Genomic DNA, 17,360 nt, shown 5'->3' with positions numbered 1-17,360 from the left:
ACACCATCCCTTTTGCTCTGCTGTGCTTTGCTGTTTTCTCCCATCTATCCCCTTAAGATTATTTTTAGGTTGCTTAGCAACATCTTACACAGCCAGTGTTTAGACAAGTATGAATGCATCACAAGGATCTTTGTATTTGTAAAGGAGGTGTTACACAGCCATCCGATCAAGGGGAGTGAGCCTACTGCATGTTTGCGCTGGGGAAAAAATGCCTGATTTGGGATTTTAATGTATAAATTCAATCTGATGGGTGGTGTTTGTGCTACATGGCAGCTATAAATTACTTACCTACACGTATAGAGAAAAATGTATCTGTATCTTTCTATCTATGGAATAAATTTACACTGCTGTGCTTATTATGCTGTCTGTTAATCCGGATTACTCAGATCAGTTAGTCTAGAGGCAGGTCTTGAGAAGACGAAAACCTGGATGACTTTACATTTTGTGCTTTTAAATTCAGACAGGATAGAATTTGTCATCTTAGGATCTTGATCTTTGAAAAATAAACTATTTAGTCTGTCACTTACACAGGGCGGCATTATATTGACCTTTGGTAATAAAGCAAAAAAAAAACAAACAAAAAAACCTTGGTCTTGTATTTGATGAGGATATGTCATTAAAATTTTATAATAAATGTTTGTTTGTTTTTTCAAATTTCAGATCCAAAATACTTCCAAAATAAAACTATCCTGTCCAAGAGTGATGTAGAAAAACTAATATAATGCATTAATATATGCTGGATTATTTATATTTTTATATAATGCTTTATTGTCAAAAAGTCTTATATCAGAAATCTGATTATCCATATGTTCCCAACAGAGCACTTCCCTCTCATACTGCAGGTTTAATGGTCTAAAAGTAGAATGAGAGGCAGATCTTTAACTGATCAGGATCCTCTCAAGTGGAACCAGCTCTCAGCCTATATGCAGGAAAGTGGGTTAAATTATCCCGAGCTGTCTCTGTAGCTTAGGCTGGTGGAGGACATACTTCTCCTAACTCACTACTCTCTCAATTTTTTTATTATCTGACATTATTTCTCCTATTAACTTTCTTTTCTTTTCTTTTTTTTTGCTGGCATTCTGTATTTCTGTCATACTTTTCTGGATCGACATCTGAACTGTTGCTGTTAACAAGTTCATGTCTTTATTCTAGAGATGATGCACTAGATCCTGCCATTCTTTCTTGAACGGCTTCACTTTTCTAGAGAAAGAAACTGCAGGAACTATTTCTGTGACTAACTGTGTGTGCTTGTCTTACATCCTATACATTTTGCAGCTGGTTTGTGGTTGTGTTTCTCACCTAAACAAAACCACTAGATGTAATGGGCTTTTGCATATTGGGACTGAATTATGTGATTGCTTTTCGCAAAGTAACTTGAGATGACATTTGCTGTGATTTGATGCTATATAAGCAAACTGAACTGAATTTAAATGGTGAAAGCTATTTCAAAAACATCAATGATTTTTAAAAAAAAATTGGTATCTAATGTGATAGACCAACACTGTGAAAGAAAAATATGTAATTGTCACAAATAGTTTAGAGTAAAACCTAAAATCAGTGACAAGCATTTGTTACACTGTTAGATTTTCTGTATATGCGAAATTAACAGAGGTCTCTATTTTATCACAGCAAAATCGCCAAAGTAACTCTGGACCGTCTGTAAAAGTAATCACACATTTCAGTGTTGACAAAGCTTCCTTGTTTCCTCGTGATTAATCACATGATTTTCTGCTTTAGGTGGTGTGTCTGTGAACTGCTGTGTGACCCAACCAGCTGGAATGTCTGACTTCTTCTTAGATCCTGCTAAGCATGAATGAGGAAAAAAGCAGTATTCATATTCCTAAATATGAATACTATTATTTGGAAACTAAATTCTTAAACATGGCTTGTTAAAGAGTGAAGAAATCCGGACATAGCGAAATAATGAGATTTGAGTGAATTAATGTTGGAGATTACTTCATATTTGGCTTTTACCCCAAACAAAATTGAACTACCTAGTCATTTAAAATACAATCAAGACATACATAGGCAGATGTTTGTTGTTAGTTCAGGACTAAACTCTAACTATATGTAATCATGTCACAGTGGGCGTTTACAGTTTCATTTTACAGTTGGAAATCCAAAAATATATAACAATTTCACGGACAGAAACAAAAAAAACAAAACAGCTTGTGAGCTATATTGAACTCTAATTGTTGATTCACGTTAATAAAACATACTTTTAAATCCTAGAAACTCAGAATTTATGATGAACTCAAAGCACACCTCTTTTAAATCTTAGAGTTTGGAGTCAAAGTTATTTAAAAGACTATTTAAAACAAAAACAATTCGATATTTTATGAGTTTATTAATAAGCTCATAAACAAAGGAGCAAATGAAGAGCTGCGAAGGTATTTTTTAAAACTGAACAATGTTTGTCTCTAAAACATGAAGTTGGGGGTGGCAGAAACTAGTATGTGGTGTAAATGTGCAACAGTTTTGAATTTTTGAAGTAAGTTCCTGTAAAGTCGCTATTTTGCAAGTAATAATCTTACATGGGTTCTGCAGTTATCTAAATCTGGATCAAGAGAAAGAAGTTTTGACTGAAGATTCAAGCTAACGACAAATCGGACCAGGGCTAGTTTCAGAGTAAAGTCATGCCAAGGATCTCTTCAATAAATTAAACACACCTTGGCATACAACACAAGAACATTCATTCATTTGTTTATTTTCGTCATAGCAACCCTCTAAGGGTGTCTGCCCCCGCCTGATGCTAGAGGGTGCTGCCCAGAAATTCCTTTTTCCACCGTTCTATTTTCAAGCATCACTTCTGCTGAAACTTTCTACAGCTGATTCAGATCACTGAATCAGCTATTAGCGCAATACTTGTGTTTGTTACATCTGACAAATGACTCACACCATTCAGAGGAATTCCATCACCACAGTTCAAAATCTTCCGATCTGCTGGAATTTTACTTTAAGTAACGAGAATGAGCAAGACTGACCATATTTGATCTGACTTAAACAAAACATGCCTTTCTTTGTGACAGAAATGCCTCATGATGGAAAAATACACACTTGTGTTTGCTGAGATAACGTTGAACACAGCAACTGGTTTTTTTCAGATTGGAGGTTTTGTCCTTTTACCCTTGCAATGTGAGTTTGTTTTGCGAAACAAAATTGTGCTAATTTCAATATGACAGAAAAACTGATCCAGTCTGAAAAACTGATCCAGTCTGGTTGTCAATTAAACTTTTGTGTTTCTTTAAACTATCAAAAACATATATTGCGATGTGTAAGACCCTGGCTACTTAACGCAACTCCTTAGAACCCCCCCCCCCCCCCCAAAAAAAACAACAAAAAAACAAAACAAACAAAAAAAAAAACAGAAAGAAAAAACCAATTCAAACTAAACCTTTAAGTTTAATTTTAAAGCTCTGGCAGTTGAACTGCAGCATGACACAACAGCTGTAAACTTCTCCGGCACCACTTCCTGGCCCCGGCACCGCCGTTTGGGAACCAGCATCAGTGTGGTCCTTGACCCCACACCACCCAGAGCCCTCTACCGAGCACTCATCCTCCAGCGAAGTTACAGTCGCTGTGTGTGTTGGTATTTATGCCAGACTGCAGGCTCACTGGATCCCCCCCACCCCACCCCACCTCACCCCACCCCCTCCGCGGCGCAGATTATCGGACCGAACCATTGCCGCAGTTTAGGTTTGAGCACCTGTCACATGACGCTTTATATTTCCACGCCGCTGCTCATCAGCGCGGCGAGTTCGTGCGCTTGGACGCGACGTGGATGTGGATCGGACGCTGCCCTCCGGCGAACGCCGCGAGAGTGCAAGCTCTCAGTGAGGCGGGCTGCCAAATTGCCCCGACACCCCTATTGTGCAACTGGCAGCATCACCCATTGCCTGCAATGGCGTTGAAGCGGCTTCAGTGTGTCTAAGCGTTTCTGTAGTGGCGATTCCGTCCTGGACCATTTACGAGCGTGGGAGAGAAATGTTATTTTTGGGAAGCTTTTCCAGCGAGGGCATCCATATTTCCCTCCGCATTTGCCCTCTGGATTACATTTCTTGCCTGTTAGGAGCCCAACGAAGCTAGAGCGTTGAATGTAAGTCTTTTGTTTTTTTGTTTGTTTGTTTGTTGTTGTTGTTGTTTTTTTTTTTTTTTCTTGCAGTGGAGCCAGATCGCAGTGGTTTTGTGGCGAACAGTTAGAACTTCGCCGTCTTGAACATTTGACCGCATGTGTTCCGCCTGTTTTCAGAAAGATACCAAAGGAGATAAATGTAAATAAATGCACGTTAAAGGGCTCCGGGGAGGAGGAAAAGGGGGGCAAGCCTGAGCTGTCATGTTCTGCGCGGTGTGGCTGATGTGCGCTCGTTTGTCTGATTCAACTGAGTCAGTGTTAAAGCCTCACTTTTTTTTTTCTCCTCCCAAACAACATTATGATCTTCTTTCCTCCCCTCACAGTGGTGCCGGAGATCAAGCCAATCAATGTATTGCTTAAGAAATTCACAGAAGTGACCCGTAAGAGTCCAGCTTGGTGAATAATGAATAGTGAACCAGGACATTTAGGGTTCAGTCCCTGCTTCTGTTACTCTTACATCTATACCATTCAGGCTGTGGGTTACAGAACAACTCGGGTTAATGGATTTTTCATGTACCGGATGGTTGTTCCTGTGTTCTTTTTTTATCTCAGTATTTCCTGATGTTTCACCTCTCACAGTGTGGTATGCATTTCCGAACCAGATTAAATATTAATGGCCGTAGATATGGAATATTTGTCTGCTTTAATCCAGTATCACGGTGTCTGGAAGCAAATAAATATTGCCCAAAAGTGCCACATGTCTGCAAGCAAAACATTAAAGCTCATAATAAAGATGATACAGTCAGAGAGTGATGGTTGACATTTTGGAAAAACAACAACAACAACAACAACAACAAAAAAGAAAACCTATAAGGCATGTGATGACTTGAGGAGATGAAAGTGTTACTGTTCCTATAGAGACGGTTATCAAATAAATAAAAGAAACTAAAACAAGTATATTTCATACAGCTTTGAATACAAATGTATGAATCTTAACATGAAGTATAGATTTGTAAATATCAAAGGGTGTGACCTAAAGACGCTAAGAGTGTAATTGAGGTTAAACTGCACAAAATTGTCCATCAAAGCATTCCTGCAGTTAAAGCTTTTAAATTAGAATCACAGATGTTGACCCTCCCCCACATAAAAAAAAAAGTTTTTATTTCCTTTATTTAACCAGGTAAACCCTATGAGATCCAGATCTCATTTTCAAGGCGGACCTGGGCAGAAGTCTGTAGTGCACAGCAACCTGGTTACAAAACAAAATTGATTAATAAATCAATAAAAATGACTGATTTTGATTGATTTATTGCTGCTATTGCCTGTTGGCTGGCTGAAACAAGGCTACTGCACATTTTACTTTATTTTTTTTAAAAAAAAAGGTCTGTTTTTTTTGGGTAAAAAATAAGAATCAATAAATTTTATAGATAACGCTATTAAATCTGTAATATTGATTATGCTACAGGAAGCAGGAATGATTTTTGCTTATCAGTGCGCTAATGTACATTTTTAAAAACATTTTTATATATACCATGAATCTGTGGTATTCTTATGCTTGCTTATACCTTGCGTACAATAACATCAAGCAGCATATTTCTTCTGCTTGTCTTTTGAAGAGTATGTAAATATGTAATTGATAACACAAATGATGTTTTCTAGCTTTTATCTATAATTATTAAAGTTAAAAGTTGGCTAGGGATGATTGTTTATGTGTTTGGAGATGCATCCTGAAGTATCAGGAGGAAGAGTGAGTTGGGCAGTACAAAGAAAAACACAGTACCTACTTTTTCATTCAACATCCTCAGGCAGGACTCTTCATCCCAAAACTGCCTCTGGTGCTTCTACTGATGTGTGTTTATCTCTGAGAAAACACTGTGGGGTAGAATAAAGACGTTCTGCATTGACTGTTGTTGAGATCAGAATATAAATTCAGTATACTTACATCTCTTTTCATCTCTGCAGGTGTGACTAGGCTTAAAGCACTGGAGTAGGCCTGACTAGACTTTGGGCTCTAATGAGGTCACAGCAATGCTGACATTGCCTCTAAACCCAAAGACATCATCATGCTGAAGACGGAGGCTTCGGGGGAGAGGACCAGCCTCCGCAGTGCCTCCCCCCACCGTAATGCCTACCGGGCTGAGTTTCAGGCACTTAAGAGGGCCTTTGACCAGCCTCGGATTGACGGGGACTCGAAGCCCAAAGACCTCGAGCGGGTGAAACAACCGAGGGGTCGCCAGTATGGCGCTCATGTCAGTCGCATTAAGGACATGTTCATGCAGATGGGCTCAGAAAATACAACCAGTAAAGCCAGGGGTCGGGACGAATCCTCGCCGCAAAAACTAGTGAAGCCCACCAACTTCATCAACAAAACTGATGGATCAGTCATCAAACTTCAACATTCTTCGTCTGCTGAGAGGATTGGGGGTGCAGGGGCAAAGTTTTCCGAAACCAGGAAATTATTTGAACAACAGTCACGTGACCAATCCCAATCACCGGTCTTTCCCTACGGACGCGACAAGAGGGGCTCTCATGAACACCTTGATGACTGGAGAGGAGCGAGGTCCAACAGAGGCAGTACAGACTCTCTGGACTCTCTGTGCTCCAGAACCGAGGCATCGTCACCAACCGTTAGTCAGCTCAGTGCTGTTTTTGAAAATGCTGACCAACACAATCAAGGGGGGTCCTATAGAGGAGTCAGTAGGCGAGCCCTCTACTCACCTGATGGATCCTATCGCCAAGGAGGAGATCTCAGTGAGGATGAGTCACGACAATCTCCAATCCGCGGAAACTACCGGAACAAAATCGGGGGCAAGTTTCCTGCGTCTTCATCCACTGAGGACTTCCTGAGCCCCAGTCCTGGAGCAGATACTTCTGAAGCCAAAAAAGAGAGTTCACGAGATGAAGAGATCCAGGACAAAACCGGGAAAACTTCTAGAAGAGACAGGCAAAATTTGTACAATGCCACCACCAATGGAAGCCAGGTTAACGGCTCTTACGAAGAAGAAGAAAAACCCTCAGACTCACTGACACTTATCGAGGACCAAGAAGTCACCAAAGCCTCAAAATCTACACGTAGTACTGTGATTACCAATAAAAATTTTGAAGATGTTACTCATGACCCGCTGCCCACCATAACCCCACAAACTGGAGAAAGTAAAGACGACGTGGATGCTTTGAAGCAGGAAACCTCCCCTGAACCACCCAAGGACCAAACTGAAGAACCGGAGGAGGAATATACAGGAAATGAGAGGGTGATTTTTAATGCAGATGGGGACGCCTGTTACCAGGGCTGGGGGGAAAGCTGCACCGATCCCGATGATGACCTGTATGGTGATGACGAGGATATTGTCTACGACCCTGGCTCCGACGTGACGGAGATCCCTGGTCTGCCGGAAGAAAACAAAGAGGACGTCCCACCAAAGAGGAAGATTCGCTTCAGCACATCTCCCATTACAGTAAGCTGGATGTAGTTTAAAAATGTTGTGCTACTGCACTGAGCTCAATTACATCCACAAACAGTAGAAAAGCAAACCGTAGACTAAAACAACTATACTTTATTCAAGAGTTTCTTTTAATAATCTATTATTTCAGGGTGAAACCTAAACCACAGTGAATTATTGCAAGTTCTTCATTGTGTTCCTTTTTACATTTTTTGCATAGTTTCATATCTTACGTGCTAATACGGTGGCAGATGAAACGTTGCTCTCGGGGACTTTGACGTGTTTATGAGCACATCTGTGCATGTGTTAGTCATGCTGGTTCAACGCCCACGCAATTATAACACAAGACACTGTTTGTGTTTTCTCCTGCAGTGTTTTGTTTCATCATGATATTGATGAATTTCATGGGTTCACATGGACCCAGGCAGAGTCCATGTGAACCTTTTTTCTGCATATTGGGGCCCTTTAATGCAAGGATTTGGTAGAGGTTTACACCAGTTTTGGAAAGGTGGTAATTACAAGGCAGTGGCGTTTGTTCCATCTGTCTTTTACTTTATTTCATTACTGTATTTAATCCTCAGCTTCACATAATGCAGCAAGTCTTCGAAAAGATGGATTTGGAAGATTATGCAAAAATATTTGCCTGCATTTGTCCTCCAAGTACTCAGCTTAACATTTGCAGGAGCAAACAACGTGCCCTTTTCTTCTCTATTTTTGGTTGTGCAGTCTGTCTGTGAAATCTAGTTTCTCTGCCTGAGACTTTCAGCCGGCGCTTGGCAATGGGGTGAGATACTGCTGCTTATGATGTGAAGCAGAATCTTGAGAAATGTAGGTTATTGTAGAAGAGCTGCTGTAAGTGGAGCTGTAGCAAACGACCAGGGTGGTTGTCACCAAGCCCTTTAAACACATAGTATTGAAGCAGAACAATTAGCCCAGTTATGCTGAGGCAAAAACCTTCACGTTGGCTAACTAATTACCCTGAGCTTTCTCTGCAAAGTGTGCCATTTTGCCCTGTTTTTCTTCTCCTTGTGGTTAAGACCCAACACACAGAGAAAAACAGAAGGTTTGGAATCTATGTTGACCAGTACTTACCTTTTGCTGTTTTATAAATAAAATAATGTTGAATATTTTTGTACATCACTTATAAAACTATCTTAAATGCATGTATTATCTGTATTAAGATACATGTATCTTAATACAAATTAAGAGAGTTAGAATGCCTCATTAAATATTAGTTTTTTTAAAAAGAAAAGTTCCCTTATTAATGTTTTTTCTTTTTGATTTACCTAAGGTTAATGGAACTTGCATTGCACACAAAAACCAAACATCCCCATTGCTTTACTTATTTTTCATAAAAGTTTACAAAAATGTGTCTACTAACTAGTTCCGGGGTGTACCCTAATACCTAGTGTACCCCCTTTGGTTAAAGAAAAAACTTTTGTGAGACACTTCTTGTAGCCAACAACCTTTCTTTGATGTCAATCTGAGGAAAGTTTGTCACTTTCAGCTGTGAGATGTTTATTTTATTCATCTATCTGACTTTAGAGAAGTCCTTATCTTTGCCTTTTGTCCCCTTGAGCTAAAGTCCTGCCTTCATATTTTTCTTGGAGAGTCAATGTTTTTTCCATCCATGAAAGTTAAATGTGAGCAGTCTCTTTCTGATAGCACAGGTATGCACCTCTTGTTGACAATGGACGGACATTTTAGGACTTTTTGATGCTACATTTAGCATCTTACAGTCTGCTTTCAGGGTGAACAAGTTGTTTTGAGCGTCTTCCACACGTAGACTATTTTTTTGTGCAGTGTAAGGATTAATATCAGATTCATTTGAAACCTTTTTAGATAATTTTCCAGGCTCAGAAGCTGCTTCCGGAGGCTTCAGACAGCTCTTTCGATTTCTCTATGGTTTTCCCTCTCACTTCCCAACACTTGCACATTACAGCCAGTGTCTAATGTTTATAGCAGCTCAAACCTCTATCAAAATGCTGAGTTGTGAATTGCAATGCTTTTCAAGTGATGTGAAATGCCTGTTTGATTTCACGTTTGTCTTCAGTTTTTGTTGTTTATCGGCTTGATTTTTTTTCAAGATGTCAGAAAAACACTCAGACTGTGCCTTTTGTGAGCGTATTAACACAGTGAATCTGAATACTACAGCTCTTGTTGTCCCAGTTTGCTGTTGTGGTCTTGCGTTTCAAGGCTTCTGTTTTCTATGAAAAGCCCTGACGCTCATTCATCATATTGAATATTCAATGGGGTTGCTGCCCCCACCCCACACGCAAACTCACAACCAATTAGACATGCACCCCTCCCACCTCTTCATTACACTCCCCCTCTGCTCTCAGCACATGATGAACAAACGGGGTTCTGTCTTTTGTTCGTCTTTATGGTGAAGGACACAAAGCTTTTTTCTCAGCCCCCAGCACGAGTCCAGCTTGACCCCAGTGGGTAGAGACTGTAGTTGGTTTCGAAATTCTGTTACATAATTCTAATCAAGTCTTAGTACTTATGCAATGCATTTCTCCTCCTTTTGTAAAAATGATTAAATTACTGGAAACTCGATTAATCACAAAGCTTTTAAGTTAGGTGCAGAAACTTACTTTGGCTTCTCTTTTCTTAGATTATCTGCTATCAAGAAGAAGATTTTCTGTAGTAGGTTGAGTAAATATATATTTTTTTTTATCTTCTTGAGTCTGGCATTACTGTTTAAATAGAAACTGAATCTGTTGGTTCTTACCCATGCATTTACACAGTGCTGTTCATTAGTGAAATGGCAACATTTTTTGTCGCGGTCCAGCTGCTTGTTTTCACCTGTTCAGTTATCGGAGTCTCCGATAATATTTCGGGAACACGAATGCAGAACGCTGACATGCATTCACGGGCAGATAACAACAAAAACAGTGGCAAATAACATCTATTGCTGTCTGTGCTTAACACATTTTCTGATAAAAAAAAAAAAATATATATATATGTATATGTGTCACATGAGCTCTTGGTAGTCAAAGACGAAGATAGGCTACTAAGCTAAGGATCAACATAGACATAATATATCTTATGTTATGTCTATGAGGATCAAAAGCTAAGGCTCATGTTTGTTTCGACACCATGCTAAGATCACAGCGCCACACAGTGGCTGGGCATGACAATTACAGTGGATTCAATGTGTCTTCGCAGTTTCATCTAATGTGGAACTTTCCCCCCAAACAACATCCAAAAATAGTTTCCAGACAGAATTCTCGTCCAAACTTGGCCTAAAATAAAATACCACAACATCTACTGTGGCAGATGTTCCTTTGACTGAACTCTCCACGGGGTCAAATTCTGTCCAGCTGCTTCAACGTCAGATTTTCTGAGCTCTTGATAGACACGTCACTTTGAACATGACAAATACCATATCTGATAAACATCAGACTATTTGCACCATCTGGGTCAAAGTTGGCCTCGTTCTCTGTAAATACAGGCTCGCTGAGCTGCATCGTTGGCCGTAAATCGCAGCTTTTAACGTCCTCGCTGACCCACTAAGAAGTGACCGCTTTGAGCCAGCGGACGCAGCGGTCGTCTGCCGTACCAAGCGGCACCGACCAACGGAGAAGAGTCGGGTCTCATACTAATTGAAACTGCAGGGTTTATCCCCGACATCCGTTCACTTGTTCAGTGTGTGGCCAACAGATTAAAGCGCAGGCATTAAAGTCGATTTGGTCCTCTGTCACACATTTGATGTGCTGTTGTCAGGCCGCGTTGTGCTCACCTTATCCGATGCAGAGAGCCTAATGTGCGGTCTGAATTTATCACGCACATCTCTTCCAGTTTGAATTTCCCCGACCTCGGTTGTGCCTGCAACCTATAAAAGCTGCAGCCGTCACTTGTTGCCGCCTTGCCCCTTGTCTTTTACTGTACATCAGACGGACATCTTGGGTCTCTGCCTCTCTGCTGTGTCAATCAACCGTTGGGTTCTTTCCTTCTGCATGAGCTGTTTTCACTTTTTTCAGAACCGTTTTGTGCCTGTAGAGTCACTGTGGTTTCATTAGTTGCGATACTGCAGAATCTAAATAGACGTGATGAGTGGAGCAGCAGTTAAATGGTCACTGAAGTGGCTCTGTAATCGCCCCCCCCACCCCTCCACTCTGATCTCGGTGATCATACACACAGAGGCGATGTCCATTAGTTTCTGCTGCTGCATTATCACTGCAATCCTGAGTCAGATGGATCTGAGGTCAGAACGGTGATCAAAGTGATATTTAACCATCACCCCTACGTAGCAAAGGTTTCCTGAATGCAGACGGGTGTTTGTTCTGCCAAATTGATTTGAAGCATAAAAGGGTTTTGTTGACTATCCATATTTATCCATCTATCTAGTGTTTTCCACTTCTCTTTGGGTGTAAGAGGGCTATGAGGGAAACACAAAAAGTTTAAACGACTGCATTTGGTAAAGGATGAACGAGAGTTGCTCATGCCAAAACAACAGACACAATCCCAGCTCACATTCACTCAGTCCCACTCCACAGACTTGTCAGGCATTAAGAGGCGGTTATTTTTCTTGAGGATTTGGAAACTCTTTTATATGCCTTCGGTTCAGGACGTGGCGGAGAAGCCCCCTGGCAGAACCAGTGTCTGCTCTTCCTTTTCCTCTTGTGCGCAACAGTTCATTCCACGGATTAAATTTTTTTGATGTGCTTGGATCATGTGGGACTCCAAAGCATCCTTATCTGGAGCGTGACTTAGCACAGTCATGTAAAGGCCAACTCAGATTAGATGAGCTATGGCCAGCAACTCTGGCGTCCAACTTTGTTTTCTGGTGGACGGGATTACTCCACTTTAGGACGAAGTCTGCATTTCTGGATTCAGATACATGGAATTACACACAACGTGGATTACATACAAACTATGAAATATTTTTGAAATATCTTCTGCAGGAAACAAAATCGATGGACCCTTAGCTGGTTGCGGTGTTTATGGAGCCTGTAAGCCAGAACCAGTCAGTCAGTTCTGTCTGCATGTTTTACCCTCCAGGTCTGGGGTCTGTCTCCACTAGTTTCCGGGTGAGAGGCGATGTACAATCTGGATAGGTCACCAGTCTATTGCAGGGCAGTACATACACACACAAAACATACAAATACACACACGTCTGGGCAATTTAGAGTAACCAATTAACCTTACCATTTTGACCTGAATAGAATGAATAGAGCAGAACAACCTTTACATATATAAAGGTTCACACAAAAAAGTTATTTTAGTAAATAAAACTAATAATAATAACATAATATGCTATATAAGACTGAAGCAGAAAATACTGTGCAGTTGTTAATGTTGTGAATGTTTTCATTAGTATTAATCATCACCATCATTGGATCGTTGGTCTGCTTAATAATTGCTGGGACTCTTTCACTAAATTCATTTTAATGTCAATATCCTGCACATTTACAGTAATTGGTGTCTTATGTCTCAGTTCATTTCTATTAATTTAAAGTAATACTGTTTTTACACCGTTATAAAGTTGCCTATGTGGAAAAATTGAAAAAAAATTTGGCTGAGAAGTATTTTATTATCCAGCAGTAAAACTCAGAAAGGTTTATTAAAAACAATCGATTAGATATTGTTTTTTTTTTCTGTAACGATCCTGCTTTCAGATGCAGAAAAGGAAGAGCTAATCTGAAGCATTTTTATTTTTCCCTTTTCTCTCTCTCTCTCTCTCTCTGATGTTATACAACTTTTGACTAGGATATTAATGCCTGTGTTTGTACGTGTATCCTACTCACTCTAATTTTAATGCAGTTTTGTTTTCTTGTTTCGGGGCCACCCAATCCTCCACGGGTACATACATTTTTAATCGTCCAGGAAAGACGAGATGGAGCTTGTGCTTTTTGTGGCTGGTCAGGTGTTGTACAGCAGCAGCCTCTGACATGACCAATCTTTCAGTACCCACCTACCCAAATACCTAGTGATCCTACCTGTGCGGAATAAAGTAAAAAAATAAAATAAAAAAATGCATACTAGGCTTCTGCTGTTCTGTCATTTTTAACAGTGAATTAAAGTAATTTTCACATTTGGAATTTGACAATTTTGTTAAAATTCAACAATTTTTCCTTGGATATAAAGATAATTAAATAAAAAGAAAAATAACGCACTAAAACATACACATATTTGTAGAATAGTACCAATCAGACAAAGTTGTTAAGCTTTTTGGGGTCATCCTCTACCAGGCAGTGCTGCGTTGCATGTAATAGGCCAACAATTCTTTCCTATTCCGACTAAAATGGGAAAGAAATTCCAATTTTCTGGCAAAAAAAAAAAAAAGAATGGCTCAGTCAGACCCAACTGAGCGATTTTAATTCTTGGCAAATTCTCAGTTTATGGGCTTTCACTGCTCCGTTCTAATCCGTGACTATCCTGGGATCTAAGCCATTCCCATGTAGCTTTGACTGTACGAAACCTCTGACCCAGTCTCAAGTCTCCAGAACCCTCTAACACGATTCCATCCAGAATTGTCCTCTGTTTTGCTTAATCCATCTTTCCATCGGCTGTACTAAATTTCCCTGTCCCTGTTGAACGAAGAAGATCCCCCACAGCATGATGATGCCATTTGCCACGTTTCATACCGGAGGTGCGTTTTTTTTAGGGTAATGTGAATTGTTATATTTCCTCCACACATCTCTTTCAACACCAGATGACTTTTTTTTTCCAATCTTCCTTTAAAGATCACCGGGAGATCCCGATTTAAAAAAGTGCTTGCCACACTTTTCAGATGTCAAATCCTGACTAATTTTGAAAGCCTTGTATGCTTTTTCTTCCACTTGAGGTTATCATATAAACGCACAGACGTTTGTAGTTGTAGCTTGAGAAAACGCGATGGCGTTTATGGGGTGTGTGAATACTCTTGCGAGAAAAAATAAGAAGCGGTCTTCTGCTGCTGCAACTTAAATGTTATTTTGTTTCTTATGCCAACATATACATTTTATTTTCCCCATTTGATTTAGGACAGTTTATGTATGCCGCTTGCCGATGGCTAGTAGGTTGGTTACTAGTGGGAATCGTGGCACCCAGTCGAATTGTGCCATAGCTAGAAATCAGCTTTTAGCTAAGTAAAAAATAAATAAATAAATAAATAAGATTTTTTTAAAAACTAAGTCTGTCACAAAAGCACCAATTAAAGAAAACGGCCTTTGCTCAGATTGAGTTTTAATTACGTTTCCGCCAGCACTTTTTGTTCATTTTAAAACATCGACTTACATAATCTATCTGCACCGAATGAAAATCAATCTGACGTGGTAAAAAACAACAACAAAAACAATCTTCAGATGAGGATAGAGAAATGATGTGTCTCAAGATGACAGACGAGCTGACTCTGACGGGACTCTAAATTCCCCTGTTCTCACATTCGTCCCAATGCAGGAGTGCAGAGTGGACGTTTCGCTCGGTTTCTCTCTTTTCTCACATTCTCCTCCTCCCATCTGAGCATCTTCATAGCTGTCAATCTCTGTCTGTTATTGCCGTCATCAGCAAATGCCTCCTTCCCTCAGAATCCAGACACTTTCTTCAGCACCTGTCAGCTCCCAAGCTTGTATGCGTGTGTGTGTGTGTGTGGGTGGTCACAGGTAGAGGTAATGAAATGCAAATGTGCTGAGCTGTTGCACCAGAACGGACCCTGTTTGCGTGCTTGTGTCTGTGTGGGGGGGGGAGTAGTTAATCCACTGTGAGCGTTTGTTGGGCTTGTGGTGCTGCAGCACCATTTCTCCTGAGTTTTCCTGCCTCCCGTTGCCCCGGGCCGCGTCCCACTGTCTGGAAGGCGACAGCCTTGGCACCAATACAGCAAAGACCCAGTTTAATACCATCAGAGGCTATTTGCAGGGAACGGGCGCCGCGCCGTGTCTTCTTAGGCAGGGACTCAGACAACCCTGGAGCAAATTACTCCTGGCCTCGTCGAGGCCTGAGCCACTCTCTCTGTTATTTTTCTTCTTTTCATTTTCTTTATTTTCTCTCTTATTGCTCGTTTCACTCTTCAATAGCCTCACTGTCTCCTGCTGCTCCTCCAGTTCATGAGTCGAATGAGTCATTTTGTTTCTCTGCCTGTCCCTCTGGATTTTGCCTACCTCTTATTTACTGCTGCTCTGTTTTTTTTTCTTTTTTAATTCATAGTCCACCTTCTCTCCATCTCGTCTCTTATCTCTTTTGCGTATTTGTTTCTCTTGCCGTTTCTCTCTCTGCTGAACAGCCTTATCCTTCGGCTCATCGTCGTCCATCGGAGGAACCCTGCGGCTGCATCACTTCACGGCTGAGCGGAGATGCACATCAGCAAAGCTTCGACTTCTGTCATGATTCAGCATGTATAAATAGTTAATAACGTGAAAAATTCAGCACTTTGAACCATCAGAACAGCATGTTAAGCTCGAATCAGACTGTATTTCCCTCGGAACACATGCATGCATGGCTCATAATTCCCTTTTTATTAATGACATTTATATAAATGCAAATGCTCTCCTCCAAGAATTGAGCTTCCTGTATATGTGTAAAGACATAGAGCGGCTTTTATCTGATATCCAGCTGCCCAGGACTCTGCAGTGTCCTGCCAGCTGCAGCAATATCCACAGGCACCAATAAACCTTGTACCTCATGACTAAAATCAATCTCTTCTAGACTGTGAAGCCTTGAGATGAAAAAAAAAAAAAGAAGGCGGTCTGTTCAAGAGCAACTGCATTCAACATTTTTGCTGTTGGAAGCTCTGTTAACTGGGAAAATTGTGTATTTTGGAGTTGAAGTGCCTGGCAGTCCTATTATTTTTACTCGAAAACCTGTTGCCATGAGAGCATTTCTCCCGTTTTGTCATGTAAACACATAATTGTGTAGTGGACCAAATTCATTTGTGTTCAGCCCCCTTTTACTCTGACGCTCTGAATAAAATCCAGTGCAACAAACCTTGCGAAGTAAACAATAAGCAGAAGTTCTGTTTGAAGTTTTCCACATGTTGTTAGAGGGAACCTTGAAGAAATTTGTTAAAGACTGCAAAAAAAAAAAAAAAATGAGACTGAGGACAACAACATTAAGCCTACAATCAGAGCTGCAGTAGAACAGGTTAGATCAAACCATGAAGTGCAGACCTAACTCCAACAGAGATGTTCTCTTTTCAGTCTGACTGAATTCAGCTTTTTTTTCTGTGAAGATTTGGCAACAGTTTTGGTTGTTTTGATGTGCAAAGCCAGTAGGAACGAAGCTCAAAAAGGATTTCTAATTGTAACAAAGCTGGTCCTCCAAAGGATTGACCTGCAGGAACTGAGAACATAAACACGCTTTTCCGATTTGTATTTGTCATTTCTTTAAAAGCATAGAAAAAAAAGAAAAGAAATAAAAATACATGCAATTTTTCCATTGTAATGTGAAAAATGTCAAGTTGTATGAGTACTGCTGTTAGGTGCTGTACATGTGTATTCAAACAAAGGAACAGAAAGAGATGCCGGGCTAAAATTGCAGCTTTCCAGACATCTGCTGTGCCACAGCAGCTCCAGTAACGAGCTGGTCTGTTCAAGTGGAACTGCTGAACCCAGCTGCCATATTTGCAGTTGAAGCTTTTCGCAGCTATAAACGCCATGTGGATTTTCGAGGTTTTTTTGGAGTTGGGAGCGTTGATCCGTGTGTTGTGTATGAAAATAATGTAAACCTTGTCAAATGGAAATGGGAGGCAATGAGATGCAAAGTGTAACATATTATTTGTATTGTTTTATTTGTGGAATATGGAGAACAATGACAAAATAATGCAATACTATAAAAGGAAGTTCACATTATAGTTACAATAAATTAAAATACAAAACACAAGAATGACCATACGTAAAGATGTACTTTGTCCCCTGTAAGGATGATCA

General features: G+C 40.3%; 1 protein-coding gene across 5 annotated transcripts in view; it reads left to right on the top strand.

Moving 5' to 3' along the window:
* ppp1r9a (protein phosphatase 1, regulatory subunit 9A) overlaps positions 1-17,360 on the top strand; it is a 54,326-nt gene that overhangs the window by 3,119 nt on the left and 33,847 nt on the right. For 4 of the 5 annotated variants that reach the window (XM_008421729.3, XM_008421727.3, XM_008421728.3 and 1 more), the window contains exons 1-2: positions 3,677-4,096; positions 6,035-7,527. In XM_008421729.3, coding sequence (XP_008419951.1) covers positions 6,136-7,527 — 1,392 coding nt within the window. In that variant the 5' untranslated portion in view covers positions 3,677-4,096; positions 6,035-6,135. Of the gene's footprint in view, positions 1-3,676; positions 4,097-6,034; positions 7,528-17,360 lie in introns of those variants that run through there. The other variant, XM_008421726.2, reaches the window with a different exon arrangement.

The sequence above is a fragment of the Poecilia reticulata genome, chromosome 11 (genome assembly GCF_904066995.2).
Source record: "Poecilia reticulata chromosome 11, P_reticulata-male-v2, whole genome shotgun sequence".
Classification (NCBI taxonomy): Eukaryota; Metazoa; Chordata; class Actinopteri; order Cyprinodontiformes; family Poeciliidae; genus Poecilia; species Poecilia reticulata.
The sequence above is the reverse complement of the archived record's forward strand: the minus strand, read 5'-3'. Positions and strand labels throughout refer to the sequence as shown.